This window comes from Episyrphus balteatus, chromosome 4, assembly GCF_945859705.1.
Source record: "Episyrphus balteatus chromosome 4, idEpiBalt1.1, whole genome shotgun sequence".
Taxonomy (NCBI): domain Eukaryota; kingdom Metazoa; phylum Arthropoda; class Insecta; order Diptera; family Syrphidae; genus Episyrphus; species Episyrphus balteatus.
In genome coordinates, this window is record NC_079137.1 from 76,007,655 (window position 1) to 76,028,496 (window position 20,842).

Sequence of the window (20,842 nt, forward strand, 5' to 3'; positions counted from 1 at the left end):
CAAGTAAAAAGGGATTTATTTAGCATATCTAATCAATATATTTTGTCTAATATGGTGATTTTGAAGGAATTCCTTCAAGTTTGTATTACCTATTAAATTATTAATATTTAACATACCACTCTCATGCTACATTCCATCTTTGCTATGTTCCCTTTACTTTGATTGAAGTCGAGAATACAGTTGTTTGCAGATGTTTGCTCTAAATATTGTTTTATGTCACAGTACACATTAGGGGTATTCACGTAAACGCGGAAAACCCGTAGAAACCGTAGAAACTGTAGAATTTTCTATCGGTAGAAATGAGCTGTCAAAATTTGTATGGGAAAAATATTCCGCAAATCATAGAATTTTATCTCACAAATTTGAAGCAGAAACCGTAGAAAAAAAATCAGATAAACTTTGGGTGTGTTCAATCACATATCGGATACGCTATCTGGGATCCCCGTATCTGGAATATCATTTTGAACGCGATTTATGTCTTATTATTCAGATAACCACAAATAAAATATGTTAATATTGAAAAGAGAATATTGTTTTATTTGAGCAAAATACATTTTTTTAATTGTTGTATAGTATTTGCAAAATTAGCTTGACTCATTTTTTTAATTAAACAAGTTCAATTTGACGTTTAACAAACAGCTGTTTGTTTCCCTTGTTTACGCAATTATTTTCTTCTGGGGTGTTCATTTAAACCTTTTGCGGAATTTTCTATTTTTCTGCAAAGTAGAAAATTATCTCGTTACGTGAATACCCTTATTAAGGGTATTCACGTAACGAGATAATTTTCTACTTTGCAGAAAAATAGAAAATTCCGCAAAAGGTTTAAATGAACACCCCAGCAGAAAATAATTGCGTAAACAAGGGAAACAAACAGCTGTTTGTTAAACGTCAAATTGAACTTATAAAATTTGTTTAATTAAAAAAATTAAGTCAAGCTAATTTTGCAAATACTATGCAACAATAAAAAAAATGTAATTTGCTCAAATAAAATAATATTCTCTTTTCAATATTAACATATTTTATTTGTGGTTATCTGAATAATAAGACATAAATCGCGTTCATATGTGTACTGTGGTTTTATGTCATTATATCGGCCGATACTTAATAGTTCCTAATAGGAACTTTCATACATTTTCAAACTTATTAAGTATCGGCCGGTTGCCCTAAATCTAAATAAATTATTTATTTGATATTTATTTTCACCTTTTCCAAGAGTCAAAACACCAAAAAAGAAACCTTAAAACCTGACAAAACAACGCTTTTTCTACCAATAAAACACGCCAAACTATTTAAATCAATTTTCACTCCATTTTGACTCTGCAGACATAAAAGATAAAAAGAGATTTATTTAGCATATTATCTATTATCATATATTTTTTTTCTAATATTGTGATTTGAATAGAACATTTTGAAAAATTTACCATCTTTTTTATGGCTTGTAAAGTTTGATTGAAGCTGAGAATGCAGATGTGTTAGACTGAGAATGATTTTTTCCTCAATCTATTGCTTTACCAGCCGATACTTAATCGTTCCTAATGGGAACTTTCATACATTTTTCATACTAATTAAGTATCGGCTGGGTTCCCTAAATGTAAATAAATTATTTATTAAATATTTATTTTCACCTTTTCCGAAAGCTAAAACACCATCAGAATCCTAAACCAAACCTCAGAACCAGAAAAGACAACAACTCTACCATTCAGCTAAAAATGCAAAAAGTAAAACAACAATATCTTAGGTCCAAAAAAAGCTGGAAAATAAATAATTATTTTTATTTAAAAACATTAAACCTGAAAATAGAAACAAAACAAAATTAAATTAATTAAATATAACAATCAAATACATTGTTAAAATAATAACAATGTAATAAAACAAATTACAACAAAAATTCCACACCACATCCTTATATCGCTTCATTCTCTTTTGTATTTTCCAAAATTTCAATTTTATCCACTGTAGGAATAAATTAAATTTCTGAAAATAAAATAAAAAAACATAGCAATCAATATTTGATAAATCAAAAAAAAAAAAAATTATAAAAATTAAAAATAAAATTTTATTCTTACGGAAAAATGGACCCTTCCTCTCTGGCGTCTTCTGGCCAATTGGAAAGCAGTTCTCCTCGTCATTATTATATGTTCTTGAGGAACATATATGAATCCAAGGTTAGGCTGAAGAAAAAGGAAATAAATTCAAGATTTAAGAACAATTTTTTTTCAACTTACGAAGACATGGGGTCCATCGCCAATGAGTTCTATTGGAAGCAACTGTGGTAATTCTGGTGTGGTAATTTGCTGTCCATTTAAATATTTAAAAATTAAATATATATACAGGGTGTCCCACAGTCACCGCCCCAAATGAAAACCATAGATTCCTGAGGTAATTTTAAGTCGAAAAACTTAAGAGGCAATTTTCTCGTTTTCGTCCCGTTTTCGAGTTACCACGGTTTTTATGATTTTTGCTCTCTTGTCCTTTAACTGGCCTTATCTTTGCCAAACTACGTTTGATTTGAAAGATTTTTTTTACAACCAATCAAGAATTCATTACAGTTTAAGTTTGTCTCAAAACTTTTTTTTCTGCGGATAACCGTTTCTCCGCCATTTTGCACCAAACACAATTTTCTTCGTTTTTTAAGTTGTTGTTTACACTTTCATATCAATTAAGTAAAAAAAACACGTTAATAAGTATTAATTTTTTGTGCTTTTTATTAAAGCCCAGTTTATTTCCATAAAAAAAATAAGTTTTATTTCATAAAAAAGGCTACTGAAAGTCATAAAAAAAAAAAATAAACAAACTGAGTGAATAAAAAAAAATTATTTTTAAATAAAAAAATAATTTAAATGAATTAAAACTTTTTCTGAGCTTTGTCTATTTGTTCTTTTCTTAACCACAATAGCTCAGAAAAAGTTTTTAATTCATTTAAATTAATTTTTTATTTAAAAATTATTTTTTTTTTATTCACTCAGTTTGTTTATTTTTTTTTAATTACTTTCAGTAGCCTTTTTTATGAAATGAAACTTATTTTTTTTTATGGAAATAAACTGGGCTTTAATAAAAAGCACAAAAAATTAATGCTTATTAACGTGTTTTTTTAACTTAATTGATATGAAAGTGTAAACAACAACTTAAAAAACGAAGAAAATTGTGTTTGATGCAAAATGGCGGAGAAACGGTTATCCGCAGAAAAAAAAGTTATGAGACAAACTTAAACTGTAATGAATTCTTGATTGGTTGTAAAAAAAATCTTTCAAATCAAACGTAGTTTGGCAAAGATAAGGCCAGTTAAAGGACAAGAGAGCAAAAATCATAAAAACCGTGGTAACTCGAAAACGGGACGAAAACGAGAAAATTGCCTCTTAAGTTTTTCGACTTAAAATTACCTCAGGAATCTATGGTTTTCATTTGGGGCGGTAACTGTGGGACACCCTGTATAACAAAATTTAATCTAATTAAGCTTACCAAATTATTTTGCCTCCTGAACCAGTTTCTTGGATTGGTCCACGCTCCGAATCCAAACTAAAACAAAATTCTTTTATTATTTAGCCATTTACCATCATAAATTTTAAAAACTTACATTTCTAAAAAATGCATTCTCCAAATTATTCATGTTTTATTGCAATTTTTCTTTTTTCTTGAAAATTTTTCTTTTTGATATTTTTTTTTTTTTTGAGAATATTTTTTTGCTTTTTTTATAGTCAATCGACACTAAAATTTCTCGTCGATTTCATTACTTAAGTAAACTTTTTTGCAATAAGTGAATGTGAATTATAACGCATACTTTGTTTTTTCTTTTTATTGCAATACTTTCTTAACAAGTGGACTGATAGTTGACAACAGTTGGAAGGTACCAATAGTTGGGAGGTGGCATGACAAGTGACAGATAATAAGTGACCGATGTCAAGTGACATCTGACAGGTGACAGAGGACATGACTGACAGAAGACATGACTGACGGAGGAAATGATTGACAGAGGACATGACTGAGAGAGGACATGACTGACAGAGGCCATGACTGACGGAGGACATGACTGACAGATGACATGACTGACAGAGGATATGACTGAAAAATGACATGACGGACAGAGGACATGACTGACAGAGGACATGACTGACAGATGACATGACTGGCAGAGGACATGACTGACAGATGACATGACTGACAGAGGACATGACTGACGGGTGACATGACTGACGGGTGACATGACTGACGGGTGACATGACTGACGGGTGACATGACTGACGGGTGACATGACTGACGGGTGACATGACTGACGGGTGACATGACTGACAGAGGACATGACTGACAGGTGAAAGATTACAAGTGACATATGAAAGGTGACAGGTGATAAGTGACAGATGACAGGCGACAGATGACAATTGTTTTATTACATTTTAATGCGTTCTATTGACTTATAAAATTATTATGCAATCGAGAAATGATTATTTTTATTTTATTTTTCAGAAGGATATCTACAAGATCAAACTTTCTCAGTCTGTTTGATTGCTTTTGCGTTGCTGGAAACTTTCAAATCAGACTGCAAATATGAATGATATAGCAGCCAGCACTTTTGCTGCAGTTATTTCAGCACCACAGACATCTGGTGGCAGCTGCTGTAGCGGGATCAGCTTGGGATCAACTAACAGCTCCACAAAATCAGAATGATGCTGCAGCAGCTAACAATACGCTTCTGAATTTGAGTCCACCCTTAGTCGGTGCTTCATCGCCAAGTTGTAGTTGACCCTCGACCCCCAGTCAAATTGGGCCCACCACCCGAAATGACAGCACACAGCTATTCATTCGATTGTCAATTGTGACATCATGGTATGTAGTCTCTGTTTCATCCATCATTTTTCACTAAATTGGAAACTCTTCCAGATGCTGCGCAGATGATGATATTATTCGTGACATGATATAAGAGGAGAACACATTGATTAAGGAAGATCGAAGATCTTTGTTTTCTCCCTGGTTACGGATTTATTTACAAATTGGTGATATTTCTGGAGCTGAACAGAAATTTGCTAAAGCTAGACGTCTTAAAGAAACGTAAGAAAGTTCCTTCTTATTTAACTCAAACTTCTACATTTTTTCTCTTCACAATCTAGCAATTATTCTCTAGATCGAATCGATAAAGGTCTCATAGCTGTGGCTAAAAATGACTCAAGAAGCTTATTTGCTCTTCCAGAAAGCTCTACAAATTGAATCTGGCAACTAAATGATTCTTAACAATATTAGCGTATGTCTGTTTTATGGTGTCAAGTTGAAAGATGCAATTAATCTCTTTGAACGTGCAATCAATTTAAATCCTCAAAAGTCGTTAAACGAAAGTTTGCTGGTCAACTTGTCGACTTTATATGAATTGGAGTCTTACAATTCAGCCAATAAGAAATTGAATCTTTTGAAGTTGGTTAATAAGTTTAAGCCGGACTTGAATATATGTTTGGAGTTTTGTTTGAAATTACAAGGTTCTTAAGTTTACGGAAGATCTTTTACAAAAATATTGAAAATAAAAATGATATATCCATCTACTTTTTTTCTAATCAGAATTTTTTAAATAAAGATGTTTTTGACAGCCGGTTTAACGGTTTTTCAGCTTAGACCGACCAAACATTTTTTTAGGATTCAGCATTATTTGTATAAATTATGGAGTCGATGCTTAATCCCAATGAAAACAAATGGTCATTAGATTCGAGTCCAAACGAAAAATCTGCCAATGTCCTTTGTATTTTTCAGCAGAGAAATATGCAGTCGAGAGTTTGAAATAGCTCTGTTTTTCGCAAAAGAATGTAAAAACATACTTGATCAAAGAAAAGTTTTTAAATAGGTAGGTACAAAGTGTAAGAAAAACTATTTCGTAAGATTTTATATATGTACAATAAATTGAAAAATGGCCTTTTTCTCTCACTGGGATTTTGTAACAAAAAAATTGATTAAGTTTTAAATTAAATATAATTAAAAACAAAAATTTTAAATATGTTATCCAAGTTGTTTGGCAAACTAATAACTACACATGAAAATTTAAAACTAAACTTAATTTGTTAAATTTTGTATGCAATTTTGATGATAGAAATAGAAAGCTAAAAAAATAACGAAATCTGCTTAATATAGAGACCATGAGTCGGAAACTTATGTTGGGTTTGAACTTCCAAGATATTTTGTTGTCAACTTAAAGGCATTTGTACTTTATGCATAAGCCTGGTACGCAGATCGAGATAAATTTTAGCTGAGCATACAAATTATCGATAATTTGTATCGGATAAATTTTAGCTTGGCTTAATTTTTTCGATAATTTGTATGGGATCTAAAATTTAGCTCGATTTGCGTACTAAGCTATAAGTCGGAAAATCAAGTTTTAGATTCCCAATACGAGTGGGTTTTTGTATTCATAAATGTTTTAATTAGCTGCGTTCCTTTGGAAATATTTATCTACTGCTTAGTACTTAAAACTACTTTGAAATACTTTTGCTATACTGAAAAAGTAGTTCAAAGCAGCTTTAAGTACTAAGCAGTAGAAACAAATTTCCAAAGGAACGCAGCTATTATGAGCTTAGCTTAGCTTTTTTCGTAAGTTCAGTGAAATATTTTTTTTGTTTAAAGATTCAAATATGAGTATTATTGGAATGTTTAAAAATACATGATCTATTTTCGTAAAAAGTATCTACCGATAGAATTCAACCCAAACTGCACCTGGAGGGATTTTTTTTAGGATTCTTGTTTTCTGATCTAATAAAAGTCAACTCGAAATATAAATCAAAACAAGATACCTATTCAAAGTGAGAAAAAATTTTGTGTTGTATAATATAAACAATAAATAATTTGTAAAATAAAAAAAAGCCAAATCGATTGCGTTCCATCGATTTTATTGATGTCAATATCTTAAGCATTATTTCTAGAGTTTTTAAAAGACCATTATAAGGGTCTTTATATCCATGACAATTTCTTTTTGTATTTTTAATTGATTTTTTTGAAGTTTTAATTAAAAGTTTGTTTATAGTTCAGTTTTCGTCTTAAGAAAAAAAAGTAAACTCTTGGTTTGACTCCAGTTGTAAGGATGCTATTAAGGTTAGAGAATCGTTTTTCCGCTTATATAAAGCAAACCGTTCTGAGGAAAACAGATTAAAATTCAAAGAAGCAAGAAATGCCTGTAATGCTCTGATTAAAAGAACCAAATTCTTACACGACCAAAAAATTAGAAGAAAAATTTTGGAGTGCCCTAAAGGCAGTAAAAACTTTTGGTCATTCGTTAAGAATATCAAGAATTCAACATCATCATCGGTTCCCACACTCATCTTCAATGATAACCCTGTTGTAAGGTCAATTGACAAAGCCAATTTGTTTGTTAAACAATTTGCACCAAACTCCACCCTACCTAGAAGCAACATGAGCCCACCTGTACTTGAGAACGTAAGATTTTCTATGGGACAAATTCATTTTCGCACTCGTACAGTAGCTAGAGTACTCAAAGATCTCGACATTCATAAATCTGCAGGGCCCGATGGTATTTCACCCATTGTTTTGAAGAAATGCTTTTCCACATTGGCGAAACCCCTTCGTAACCTTTTTTATCTTTCATATTCTTCAGGTCGTTTTCCAAGTGGATGGAAAAAAGCATTTGTTCAACCAATTCCCAAGAAAGGCGAATCTTCATCACCATCTAATTACCGGCCAATCGCACTCACCTCCATTCTATCTAAGGTCATGGAAATATTAATTAATCGCCAGCTTAAAAAATATCTAGAAGAACGAAAGCTTATCAATGACCGTCAATACGGCTTTCGTTGCAACAGGTCCACTGGTGATTTGATGGCATACCTTACCGAAAAATGGAATGAATCACTTCATCGTTTTGGCGAAAGTAAAGTTGTTGCGCTCGATATTTCAAAAGCCTTCGATAGAGTTTGGCATCAAGCTCTTTTATCAAAGTTGTGTGCTTTTGGCATCGATGATTTACTCATTCAGTGGATTAGCGATTATCTTTCTGACCGATCAATTCAAGTTGTTTTGGACGGTTTCAAATCCGATGTTCAAAAAATAAATGCTGGTGTTCCCCAAGGCTCTGTTCTGTCTCCAACTTTGTTTCTCGTGTTCATTAACGATCTATTGTCCCAAACTGCTAATCCTCTCAATTGTTTCGCTGACGACAGCACCCTAAGCTTTTCATACTTGTTTACAAATTCACACTTATCTTCTTTAAGTATTGAATTGCAACGAGAGAGTATGATAAACTCGTTAAATTCAGACTTAAACAGCATTGTAACATGGGGTATGAAAAATCGTGTGGATTTCAATGCATCTAAGACCCAAAGCTGTCTGTTGTCGCTAAAGAGAAATATTCCTCCCCTACCAATATCCATGAATTGTACATCAATCGAGGAAGCTCAAAAACTCTCGATCCTTGGTATGACGATAACAAATCACCTATTGTGGAATGAGCATTTATTAGATATTGCTAAAAATGCAGCGAAATGTTTGGGTTTCCTCAGGAGATGTAAAAAATTCTTTTCCCCTTCTGACCTGGCTACAATTTATAAGGCGTATATACGACCGAAGCTAGAGTACAACTCCCATATCTGGGCTGGAGCACCAAAAACATCATTAGCTCTTTTAGATAGGGTCCAGAACAGAGCAAAAAAACTGATTGGTGATAGGTCAATCTCGGAAACGTTTGTTTCCTTAGAACATCGTAGAAATGTCTCTTGCCTTTCATTGTTTTACCGCTATTTTTTTGGGTTGTGCTCTAGTGAAATAGCCAGTTGCATGCCTACCTTAAAACAATTTTCCCGTAATACCCGCTCCGCAAATTATGCCCATCGTTATACCCTTGAGCCAAACTTCGGACGAACCGTTAAGTATAGGGATTCTTTTTTTAGTCGAACAACACGAATTTGGAATTCCTTACCCAACTCTATTTTTCCTTCCCATTTCAATGTGCAAACATTTAAGACAAATGTACATCGTTATCTCCTACTTAATCCTATTTCTGTTTCCTAAACGCTCGCACTGTGTTAAAAGCTAACATATAAAGGGTAGTCATAACCCCTTGAGTGCGCGTAAATTATAAAAAAAAAAAAAAAAAATGCTATTAGATTATTAGTTAAAAAAATGTTACTCAGTAAGCTTTTCAAAATTTCACTGGATATAGCCACAAAGTCTCTAAAATAGCAACACTGTTAGTTTGCATGGTTCTTTAGTAAATGATCAAAGACGTTTAAAGGCATTTTTTTAGCCGTACAAAAAAAAAGTTACACAGTGGCTTATACAAATTCTCTTACCAAAATTTGTAACGGTCCAAAAATTTTGTTTGTTTTCTCTTATAAAAACTTTGACTCGCTTCTTTAACGATACAAAATTGAAACATATCTTTAAAGGAGATCTTCAGATAATCACTTAAATACACACAGCCATTCATTAAGACATTTGACTTGTATTTCGTCCCGTTTCTGTCTGAACTACGTATCTACACATAAAATTTTGTTCAGTTCTTAAAATAAATATACATTTTTGTCAAAGTTAAAAATATGAATTGAACAAAGGGAAATCAAATTATGTTTATGGCATATTGATTGAGTTGTTTCTACACTTAAACCTTTGTATCTATTCTTTCTGTAAGTTTTAGAGAAATGTTTAACAGAAAAATAAATCTTTTAAAAAAATTTACTTACGAGGTTCAAGCAGAAACGGGACGATTTGTCAGTATAATTTGCAAATAATTTTTAGTTTTGAATTTTGATAAAGATTCTATGTGAAACAAACAAATTTTAAAATACAGGACATTTATGTATGTCGATTTGCATGTGTTTGTTTACATTTACCCCAAAATATTTTTCATAATGGGAAAATGTAAACAACGTATTTTGAGGGTAACTGTAAACATATACTTTTGCTGAAATTATTGGTTTCAATAAAAATAAAGTATTTTTAGTCAATTACTATTGCTAAAGTGACGGGGAGTCACATTTTAAAGTAGCCAACACCCATGGTATAAAAAGACAAGGTATGATCATTAGAGCCGCCATCTTACAAAATGGGGTAATAAGGTTTTGACGTTTGGCATTTGGCAAAGTCAAAAGCAACAACAACTTCCAAGACAAATTTGTTTACAACAACAATTTCAATGGGCTGGGCTGTCAAAACCTTAAGTAGCCATAAGTTTTGACAGTTCTCGATACTGAGTTTTTTCTAATGTCGTTTTCTATTGACGAATCTCTGAATGAGATTTGTGAATTTGACAGCTGAAAGGGGGGGTGAAGAGGGGAAATAGTGGACAAATCTCAGATTTCATGATCTATTTGCGTCTTGAGATTCCAAAAAATGACAAAAAAATGAATCTGAGATTCAAGAATCTGATTCTGGATTTTTATCAAGATTCACGCATACAAACACACGCACTTTCACACACACTCCTCTGTTTGACATTTGTCTGAACATTTGTTGTTGTTTTATTTTTTTTTATACGCACAGATTTCGCACACAATTACAAAACTAGATTTCATATTCTATTTGCAGTGGAAAATCTGAGAATTTTACACAAAAATCTCAAAAGTCAATAGAAAACGACATAATGATCATACCTTCTCTTTTTATACCATGGCCAACACCATCATTTTCAGTGGATGATGTTGCAAAATCGGTCTTTGACGTAAAATAAAATAAAATAAAATGTACTACTGGGGCCGCACGTACTTGCTCTTGTAGTTCAAAGTATCGATATCTTAAATATCTATTGGAAATTAAAGATTTTCGTAAAATTTTGAACAAAAAAAATTTTTTTTGCATTTTACACTTCAAAATGACGAGAAATATCTGTCTGCAAATTTTGAATAAAATTGGCTTAGTCTTTGATGAAATATACGACATTAACTAAAAAATATATCAATTTGGCAGAGAACGGCAACGCCATATTTCCGTTCTCCGAATTTTTTGTGAAAAACTAAAAACGCAGTTTTGTTAGAATCACTAAGACTTGAACGAACACCAAATTTAATCGAAATCATTAGAGCCGTTTTCAAGAAAATTGCAATAACTCATTAACGATACACGGGAAGAGCCGACATTAGCGATTAAAAAAAAAAAAGAAACTGTCATATTTCCACTATCCGTATTTTTTGAGAAAAACTTAAAACGCAGTTATATTAGATATACGTACAGCATTACTTGTGTCAAATTTAATCAAAATCGTTAGAGCCGTTCTCGAGAAAACTGCACTACCTCTAAAAGTTTGTATGGGAGGTATACGTTCTAGACGAGATATTAAAAAACAAAAAAAAAACCTCGACATTTTTTTTTGACACGAAACCAATACTTGCCCTATAGAGCAAGTAAAAATATGACGTTCAGAGCTGCTCATTATGCATATTGGGTACCTATATAAAAAATCAAAGGAAGAAAACAAAAACTTTTATTGGAATTTGAAAAAGTTTTTGTCAAATACCTTCTTAAACGTTTTTCAAGTTGTTATCCATATGATAAAGAGAAAATTCTAAATTTTAAACCCCTGTTTACATTTACCCCGAATTTGTAAAAAAACACAAACATGATGGGGTATTTGTAAACATGCCATATTTGACAGTAATTTAACCAATTTGGGAAATATTTGTTTATATTTATAAAAAAGAATTGCCATCATTTCATATTCGCATTTGAAGATACCTGTCAAGTTGTTCCGTGAAAACATAAATCTAAAGTCAAAAGAAAAAAAAGACATGAAATTGTTTACATTTACCCACATTGACCCTACACCTTTTGATTAAAAAAAAAAATTTGGGGGGTAACCCTCCCTTAATACGGCAATGATTTAGGTCCCTACCAATACCGTATCTTGACCAAATTCAATAGAAATACTTTTTTTTTTGTTGTTCTTATAAATTTTTATTTGAAAATAATTTAAAATTGATTTTGTTCATATACAAATAAATCTAAGCGCTACATGGTTCAGCAAAAAATGAAGATAGAATTTCTGAAAGACGACTCCAGAGTCATCAAATAGGGGTATCCTACTCTTATAAGTAAAATGTTGTCATAAATAGTTAAACATTAAAGCACTTAAGAACGTATCAATGCTTTATTTTAGAACAATAACTTTTACAATAAGATAAGAAATCAATTTGCCATAACAGCAGCAGCATTCGAAGTTTCTTTCGAGGCAGCTTGTCTCTTCTTCACACCCCAATTATAAACTCTAGCCATATTAACTTCAGTTGTTGTAATTTGATCTCTCAAAAAGTCTTGATCATGTTCGACACTCTTCAAATTAGACAAAGCCGAATGCATATTTTGTTTCAACAACTCTTCTGCCTCGTCCAGAGGATATTCCAACATAACATTGGCTCCCAGCCAAAGACACACATGTTTGGTTGGTGGAACAACGGTCTTAATGAACACTTGATCACTCAAAAGAAATTGAGTGTCTCTTGCTTCGGTTTGCTTGCGCAGAACCTCAATCATTTCCAATGACTTTTGTAAATCGGGAATTTGTTGTTTGAGCTTTCGTCTCCTAGCATCCAAATTGAATGCCATGAATCTATATTTGCCGTGTTGTTCGTCGAGACGTTGGAGGACTTTTTCACAATTTTTATCATTTTCCGGTTGGAACATATATGCATCGATTTCATTGAGGAACACCGCCTCTGGGATGCCAGCAAATGATTTTTGATTCTCTGGTAATTTGGGCATTTCAACAGAATCCATGATTGTTGATATTTATTTTGCTGTAGGTTATAGTAAATTATATTAATAAGTAATTTATTTGTTGAGAAAATATTAAATTACTTTAAATAAATGTGTTTTTAAGACAAAAAAGAAGGCTACTCGCACTCGTTTCTGTGTATTTTTTTTAAAAGGCAGACAGCAAGATGTCGCAATGAGGAAATCTGTCAAAAGTAGGCGAGTTCATGTTTATGGGATCACAGAATTTAGTTCTGTCTGCCAAAGAGGTTTACATAGTCAGACTTGAAAGGCAGACACGGTTTGAATGACTTCATTTTAAGCCAGAACCATAATTGGCGGATGAAATGTTCGGAAGATAATTGCGAAAGAACTAACCGCTGGTATTTTTTAATATTTTAGTATGATATATAATTAAAATGTTTTTTTTTTATACACATGTTATTGGACATCTGCAATTCGATTAGTTTTCAAAATATTTAAATTTATATCCTCTAAGAACAAAACAATTCTCAAAATGTTCTTACATTGGGCACGTTCAGGAAATATTAGAGACTAAATATTTAGGTAATGTCATTTTCTGAACGGAAATTGACTAAATTAGTTTGGATTATACCACTATTGTGAAATTTCGAAATTTACTTGAGAATTTTAGAGATCGCATGCGGCAGACACCAAATAATAATAAATAAATAATATTAATTATAACCGATAATGCACTTTCAACTCGGTTATCACACAAATAAATTTAATTCTGCTACCGTAATTCTTTAATTAAAAAAAATCAGCTGTCATGTTGACAAAAAAAACTTTCCTAATTTGAGGCGCTCAGCGCCAAAACGGCCTAACCCGAAAATTTTATTTTTGAGAAAAACGAGTTTAAAGAAAATCATATTTTCAGGGTTTTTTTTTTTTGTTGGCTTGTAAAAGTTATAAAAAATATTATTTAATTCTTAGTTTGAAATTTTTTTTTGTTAGGAGTGTTGGCTATACTTTTGGGCTAAGGTCTGATATTTTTTTATTCCGAAACTACATTGGTTATAAATGATTTAGGCAATTTTGTCGCCGAAGCCAAAATGACGTCCACTATAGTGACAAAAGTTTTTGGCTCTAATTTTAACTCTATTTAATATAATTTAATGGGAATGTATTTTTATATTATAAATTGTTTTATTGCGGTTCGATCTGTGTACTCAGTTTGATTTTTTTTGAAAATGTGGGTTAGGTTAGGGAAAAATTTGTTGCCTAACTTTCCAGTCAGCTTTCCAATAAAATTACCTAAATTGGAAGGATTTTTTTTACAGTTGACCAATCAGAGGCCGAGAAATTACCTAAATATTTAGTCCCTAACATTTCTGAACCTGCCCATTGCATGAAAAATTTTGACGTAAATGCCAAAATTTCTTGTTTTTGTCAAAACAATAGTGAATATCTCGGCAATATCTCCCTCCCTTGTTCTTATGTGCATCTTTTGCGTCTACGTCTTCGTGTAGAAGTCGTCAATGGAGGCAGAAAATCCATGCCCACACAGACATCTTGTTGAAGACATCTTGTTTTTTTTAACTTGAGCTTTGTTTAAATCATGGGCATGATTTTTAACGTTAGGTGTACGTATAAGGTTTTCTCATGAATGTAGAGGTAAAATGAGTCATTTTATCTCCACATTCAAGAGAAAACCTTACACGTCCACGAAAGATAAAATATGAGACGAAATGTCATAATTTGCCTAGCGAAAAAAAATTGTGCTGTTTGTGGATTGGATTGCGGTTGTGATGCTGGGCAGCTGCTGTATGCTCAGTGGAGACGCTGTTATGTCGAATTCCTTTCAAAAAAAAATCACGTAGGTACTATTTAAGCGTTAAAGAACGCATTTTTTTACTTACATATCCTTTAAAAAAAAACAGCTTGAAATAAAATTATTCAAGAAAATAAAGATGCCTCTTTGTTATTAGATAAAATTTCAAATAAACTGACCAAGCATTTTTTTCTTGTCCAAATTCTCTATTGTAGGTAGTATTGGGTTTTCTAATATTATTAAAATTTTTAAACTTTGGTATCTAGGTTATTTTAATATGTGTCTTGTCATGTTATCCAAATAAGCCTTTCAATTGTTATATTAAAAATGGCAATTATTCATTTTTATGAATAAGAATAAGATGAAAATTTTGCTCCGTTCACTTATTTAGCCCACCGTTTTCAAAATGACTTTGAATCTTCCTGAAATTCTATTTATCGAAGCTCGGTGATATGTATATATACATACATACGTGATTTGAAATTTATAATTTTACATTTGGAGTTGTTATGTTAATACAGTGCTCCAATTATTTTTTATTTAATCTTTGTAAAAATGAAAACACAAAGTACTATTCGCATAAAGGCTTTTAAATACATTGGCAAAAGTACAAAACGTCGCCCGAGAGTTTTTTTTGTCGTAAACGCCAAAATGTTTTCAAATAAGGGATAAATATTTCATGTTTTATATCAATAAGAATTACTTTATAACTCATATCCTTAAAGGAAACAAAAAAAAGTTACGTATTCGCCCGAGTGACCGAGTGTGAAATCTAGAATCATTTTTCACTACTATTTTTAATAAATTCTACTAATATTTAGTTATTTTATTTATTTAGAGATCTAGTAAAATTAAAAAAAAAAAATACACTACTGCATTCACATTACAAAAAAAAAAAAAAACAGAAAACAAAAATTTTTATTTTTAAGGGCAAATTTTTCAATAGTCGGATAAACCTCATTTAGAGCTTATTCCTAGGAATGAAGTTTTTTTTTTATATTGACATTTATTCTTCTGATAGTCTAACTAACGATTGAAAAATCAGGGCTAATTTGAATTTTATTAATTTATTTGTTGAATTTTATAAATTATTTTGTACTTATTTGTATTATAATGTACTGTAGATGTATTGTTTACTGGTATCACATTAAATTTAAATGTTGCCCAAAAATAAAGAAGATTTACCAAGTAAACATCTTATTATCGGTCAAATCCATTAATGCCCCACAAAACTCGATTATTTTGTGTTATAATTTGCACTTTGTGAAAGCTATTGCAGTCCGCATGAACAAAAGTTCTCTTTTTATAAATAAAGCTCCAAATAATAATCTATACACACTTTCTTTCATCTCTTTGGGGGGGTGGGTTTTGTTTATTTCTGTTTATTTTATTGCTTCGGCGCGAGAATTATATTGAATAGAAAAATTAAAAACGGCTGGTATAAATTGCCCGACACAACAATCCACCGTTTTAGTTTGAATAATTCAACTGACAAAATAATATTACACAGTAAATTTGAATTTACAAAGGTTCCTTTTAAAGAGGACAAAACTATTAAAATTGATTTTAAAAATCATATTAAATTTATTAATAAAATAATAAATCATTAAAAATTAAACAAACAAGTTTGTGAAGATGTCTGTTATTGCTGTTCTACCATCAGGACCATTGAGTTCATACCCAAGTGTTAAGGACAAGGTAAAAACTTTTCGCATATTTTGATTTAATAAAAGTTCAAAAATATCAAAGCTTTTAAAGCAATTTTTCGCCCAAAATTTGAAACCTTCATATCATTCCAACTCTATATTATTATTACTTATTTCTACCAACTTAAACTTTTCATTCAACAACATTCAGATACCTCCTACCTTTGTGGTCATTGAATTGAATTTTTTTGATTTGCCTTTTGAAGATAGTTTAAGAGTTGTCTTTGTCGTGTGTGGTTCGCGTTTAGTTTATTTCCGTTTTTTCGTTTAATGTTGATGTCGAATATGTTCAAGCGATTTTTCAATAGCTTTAAGGTAAATTCACGCATATTTTTAAGCTATTTTATTTAACATTCATCTGTTGACTTTTAAAGTGTTTTCGTATATTTTTTGAAGTACATATTTCCTGAGAGATAATTATGTGGAGTGATTTGCAATTTTTGCGAAAGAAAATTCTTTTTGCTAGTGACGTAGTTTATGCTGTAAGCAATGATTCGAGGTTATAATATAGATTTGTCATGCATTACGACAATGGTAGTTTTGATGTACTTTGTGTTTTGTTGGCCTGTGTGGTGAAATAATGAATTATTCAATAGATTTTTTTGTCCATAGCAAAAAACTAAAGCTTACACGAGACTCTCGCATGAAACAGAAAAACGGCTGCGTCATTGTTTTGTTTCTCTTATTTTGTTATATTCGTATACCGCAAATGAGCTGTCGTCTTTCGACTCTTTAGCTTTCCATGCCAATTACAGCATTTGACCTTGATAAATATATAAAAAGTGTTGCCAGCGTTTAGTTTTTAAATGTTAAATTTACATACCTAAAATGTAAAAAAAAAAAAATAAAAAAAATAATGTATTTTATTTATTTTAAATACTAATTGGGTCACAAACTAAAAAAAATATTAAATGCATATTTTTTGTACTAGGAATTAATTTTTTTTTTATGAATGACACCCTTAACTAAAATTCACCTTTAAAAATGGTATTAAACAAAAGTTAAAAATATATCATTTCGTGAACGTAAAGATTTAGTACACAGATATAAAGACCGCTTCCGTCTTAAATTAAGCGGAAATCCACTTTATTTAAGAAGAAACCCTATTTATTTTAATAATAATTAGAAGATTTTCATCTTAAATTAATTAGACTTCCGCTTTATTTAAGACGGTAGTGGTCTTTTTATCTGTGTGCTAATTGGTTACGTTCACGAAATGATACATTTTTAACTTTTATTCAAAAACTTTTTTTAAATGTTTTTTTTTTCAAACCGTGCTTAAAACAAAACTTCTTAATTTCAACTAATTTTAATCTATTTTTGACCAAAATAATTTCCTTTTTTGAATAACAAAAGCGTTCCCAGAATGATAAAAAACTGAAATCAATAGTTAAAAATAACGTTCTATTATATTCAATTTCATCAACCATTTAAACTGTTATGACTACAAACGTTATAAAATTTCAATGTTATTCAACTCGATTTAACTCAATTCTAAAGTCAAAAATTGTATTCTTAAAAAATTTCATTCCAAACCTAACTTCAATGTGACAGCTTGATTGAACTCAATTCAATTTCGACTGTTTCCACTCAATTCCAATCTATTCAATGAATTTTTTACACACCCGTTCCCCAAGATTATTTTTTTTATTATTTGTTGTTTTCAATTTTCTGTTTACCAAAAGTATACCACCAGTCAAGTCGCACGTATGCTTCTCTTTCAGTCTGCTTTGACCAAAATTGCAAACAGAGAAATTCCCTCTAACATGATGACTCGTTTTGTTTAGGTCTTAAAAAAATGATGCAACAAGTTTCACTGCCGGCAAAAAAGAATATCAGTTGAAGTCATACCTTTTCTGATAGGAAGCTAGTTGTATTTAAGGTTTGGTTCAAAAAACAAGTTCTTTGTCCCCTTTAAAGAGTTTAAATATGACAATTTTGAGTCTTTATCCGGTTGCAGCTTTAATTGCTTGCAATTTTATGTCATCACTGTGTCTATCAAGCAGTTCAAATAAAACCGATCGACTATCAATATTCTCTCCCGAACAGAATTGTGTCTGTCCGGTAAAAAAATAAACATAAATCCTCACTCATTTCATATCATCCAATTAATTCTTGAATAATTTATTTACAGTCAATTGTTAAAAATGAACAAAAAGAGTTAAACATTACTCCAGTCCATAAACTGGACATTCCATTCGAGACAGCAACATTTGGTATGGGTTGCTTTTGGGGAGCCGAATCATTATATGGCGGAACCAAGGGTATTATTCGAACAACTGTCGGTTATTCAGGTGGTACCCTTCAAGCACCAAAGTATAGAGTCTTGTAAGTTGGGGATAGTTAAATGCAATGTATGATGGTTCTTTATTCTCTTCCTATCACAGAGGTGATCATACTGAGTGCTTGGAAATTGACTACGATCCCACAGTTATAACCTATAAACAATTGTTGCATCTTTTCTGGAATAATCATGAGTATGGACTATGTACACCAATCAAGAGGCAATACATGTCATTGATCTTGTATCACAACGAAGAGCAAAAAGAAATTGCTGAGGCATCAAAGATCGCTGAGCAGAAGATACGTACACATGAGAAAATTTATACTGAAATTTCTCCTGCTAAAGAGTTTTGGCCAGCTGAAGAGTAAGTTTTTTAAAAAAAGAGGGTTTTTAAATTTTCAGTTTTTGAAAAAAAAAACTTTTATTTCTCTTCAGTTATCATCAAAAATATCGCCTTCAAGGACATAAGGATCTCTGTCAATCTCTTGGTTTAACAACATCCGAGCTATTACAAACATCATTTGTTGGCACAAAGCTTAACGGTTACATTGCTGGAGCTGGTGGAGTTAAATTGTTCCTAGAAGAAGCCGATAAAATGGGTCTGACTCCCTCGCAAAGCGAATATATTCGTCATTATGTTGAAGAGAACGAAGGACGAGGATTGTATTGCTGACGGAATGGTAGACAGAGAGTGTGTGATAATGTTAGATATAAAAAGTATACAAGTGAATAGAAATTAAGATTTATATGGAATGTTGAATTGAAGGTAGCTTTTTCTATATATTAATATAATTTTATTGAAATTGGATTTTGTATAATGAAAGTGATGATTATCCTTCAAAAATGATGATAATAAGATAATAATAAGAAAAATCAACCTATTTTTTTAGTTTTTAAGTTTTTAAATAGAGAAATATAGAATAAAAAAATATTTTATGAATTTAACAAGTATTTGTTTTTATTTTATTAAGTTACTGGGTTTGAAGAGACGGACACTTAACAGGTAGGTACAAGGTTTGAGAGTAGTCAAACAGATCGACAACTTAAAAGACGTGTTTCTTTTGATCTAAAAACAAACTACTAAATGAATTCTCATGAAAACTTTAAAGGCAATAGATAGAAGAGCATTGGTAGTTCTAGTACTTAATGTACTAGATCATCTATTCATGAGTAAAAAACCACTTCCATAGAAAAGATGCTATAATTTAAGTAGTTTTACAAGAACAATGTTTATCGGTTAATAGACGAGTTTCTTTGGAGATGGTAGACAACTCATGAGTAGAAATCTAGTAGGTACTACCAACCACACATCTCAAGGAGAAGATAATGTGATAATTCTAGTACTACATCTATTAATCATCTACACATGAAAATCACTGCTGGTGAAGTAGGTATTTATAAGTAAGTAGGTAGGTATTTATAAGTAAGGCAACTCTGGTCCATTTATTTCAAATGTGGTTGCATTAGAAATAACTAGCAAAGTAATCATGACTCCTGAGTAGTTCATCACCTCCAAAAGGAACAGGCTTTATATTTGATTTTTAAGTAAAAACAATCAAGAACAGTAAGTGATATTTAAGGTAAACACAAATGAGTGTAAGGTCCGCCAAAAGGTGCATCCTATTTAATTCTTAAAAAGTACTTAAGAGCACTTCTGACTATTGATCCAAGAAATTTCGAAATTTTTGCAGGCCTTGTTTAGTGTGCTGCATATTAGAAGATTAGAAACCGTTCTAATTTTTTAAATGAATAACCAATCGAAAAGGTTCCAAACTACTTTGATAATACTGTAATTTGATAATACTGATAGGGACACTCAGGGACACTTTGAAACATAAGAATGGATTTGACAAATATAACTAAAGATTTACCACGTTATAAGAAAACTTATTGACAAGCTTTTTAGTCTTAAATTTGAGATTGAAATATTTTCATCGGTTTTTTTTTACTGTGTTATAAAAACCGTAGCATAAAAAAACAAAGTAACAAGAAACGAAACAAATTCTGAACTTCAAAACATAAGAATAGTTCATGGATACTAATTTTTGAGTATTCAAAATCATAGCTTTTTTTCAAAAAATAATATGAATGTTTTGAAAATAAAGCATACGAACTATGCTATCAAAAAAGTGTGAATATTTTAAAAATAATAACAGTTTCTATTTCTTTTTTTTTCAAACGCATCTTTTTAAAATGCTTTTCACTTATTCACTTTTTGGATGATTTTCAATTTCTCATAGACCGGATCTACAGCTACGATATTGGACTGCAATATTGTGCAATTGCTTTAAATATCAAAAGTCATCTCATAATTTATAATTAACTGCAAAAGCATGTATTCTATTCAAAAACAATTATATCATTTTGTGTCGGCGCACAATATACCATATATTCATA

At 31.1% G+C, this 20,842-nt stretch overlaps 2 protein-coding genes and 1 long non-coding RNA gene across 5 annotated transcripts; 2 read left to right on the top strand and 1 right to left on the bottom strand.

Moving 5' to 3' along the window:
* Positions 1–1,099: 1,099 nt before the first annotated feature.
* LOC129919671 (uncharacterized) lies at positions 1,100–3,602 on the top strand. The gene is made up of 2 exons (XR_008773101.1): positions 1,100–2,286; positions 3,455–3,602. It is a non-coding gene; the product is annotated as an uncharacterized LOC129919671 (long non-coding RNA).
* Positions 3,603–12,039: 8,437 nt separating this feature from the next.
* On the bottom strand, positions 12,040–12,834 carry LOC129918709 (prefoldin subunit 3). Its single transcript, XM_055999410.1, has 2 exons — positions 12,766–12,834; positions 12,040–12,704 (listed from the first exon to the last, which is right to left on the bottom strand). The coding sequence occupies exon 2, from the start codon at positions 12,682–12,684 to the stop codon at positions 12,097–12,099; it is 588 nt and encodes a 195-aa protein (XP_055855385.1). The 5' UTR covers positions 12,685–12,704; positions 12,766–12,834; the 3' UTR covers positions 12,040–12,096.
* A 3,085-nt stretch (positions 12,835–15,919) lies between these two features.
* LOC129918708 (peptide methionine sulfoxide reductase) lies at positions 15,920–19,393 on the top strand. 3 transcript variants are annotated; one of them, XM_055999408.1, is made up of 4 exons: positions 15,920–16,153; positions 18,296–18,477; positions 18,549–18,809; positions 18,881–19,393. In XM_055999408.1, exons 1-4 carry the CDS (start codon positions 16,091–16,093, stop codon positions 19,116–19,118), a joined length of 744 nt encoding a protein of 247 aa, XP_055855383.1. In that variant the 5' UTR covers positions 15,920–16,090; the 3' UTR covers positions 19,119–19,393. The 3 variants fall into 3 exon arrangements, with proteins under 3 accessions (XP_055855383.1, XP_055855382.1, XP_055855384.1); XM_055999407.1 differs by having other exon boundaries at positions 15,922–16,153; positions 18,296–18,489; XM_055999409.1 differs by lacking the exon at positions 15,920–16,153 and adding an exon at positions 16,348–16,476 and having other exon boundaries at positions 18,296–18,489.
* Positions 19,394–20,842: the final 1,449 nt, after the last annotated feature.

Coding starts and splice junctions, on each gene's coding strand:
- LOC129918709 (XM_055999410.1), bottom strand. CDS start 12,684: ATGGATTCTGTTGAAATGCCCAAATTACCAGAGAATCAAAAATCATTT.
- LOC129918708 (XM_055999407.1), top strand. CDS start 16,091: ATGTCTGTTATTGCTGTTCTACCATCAGGACCATTGAGTTCATACCCA. Junction 16,154..18,295: donor ACCCAAGTGTTAAGGACAAG/GTAAAAACTTTT, acceptor ATTTATTTACAG/TCAATTGTTAAAAATGAACA. Junction 18,490..18,548: donor GCACCAAAGTATAGAGTCTT/GTAAGTTGGGGA, acceptor TTCCTATCACAG/AGGTGATCATACTGAGTGCT.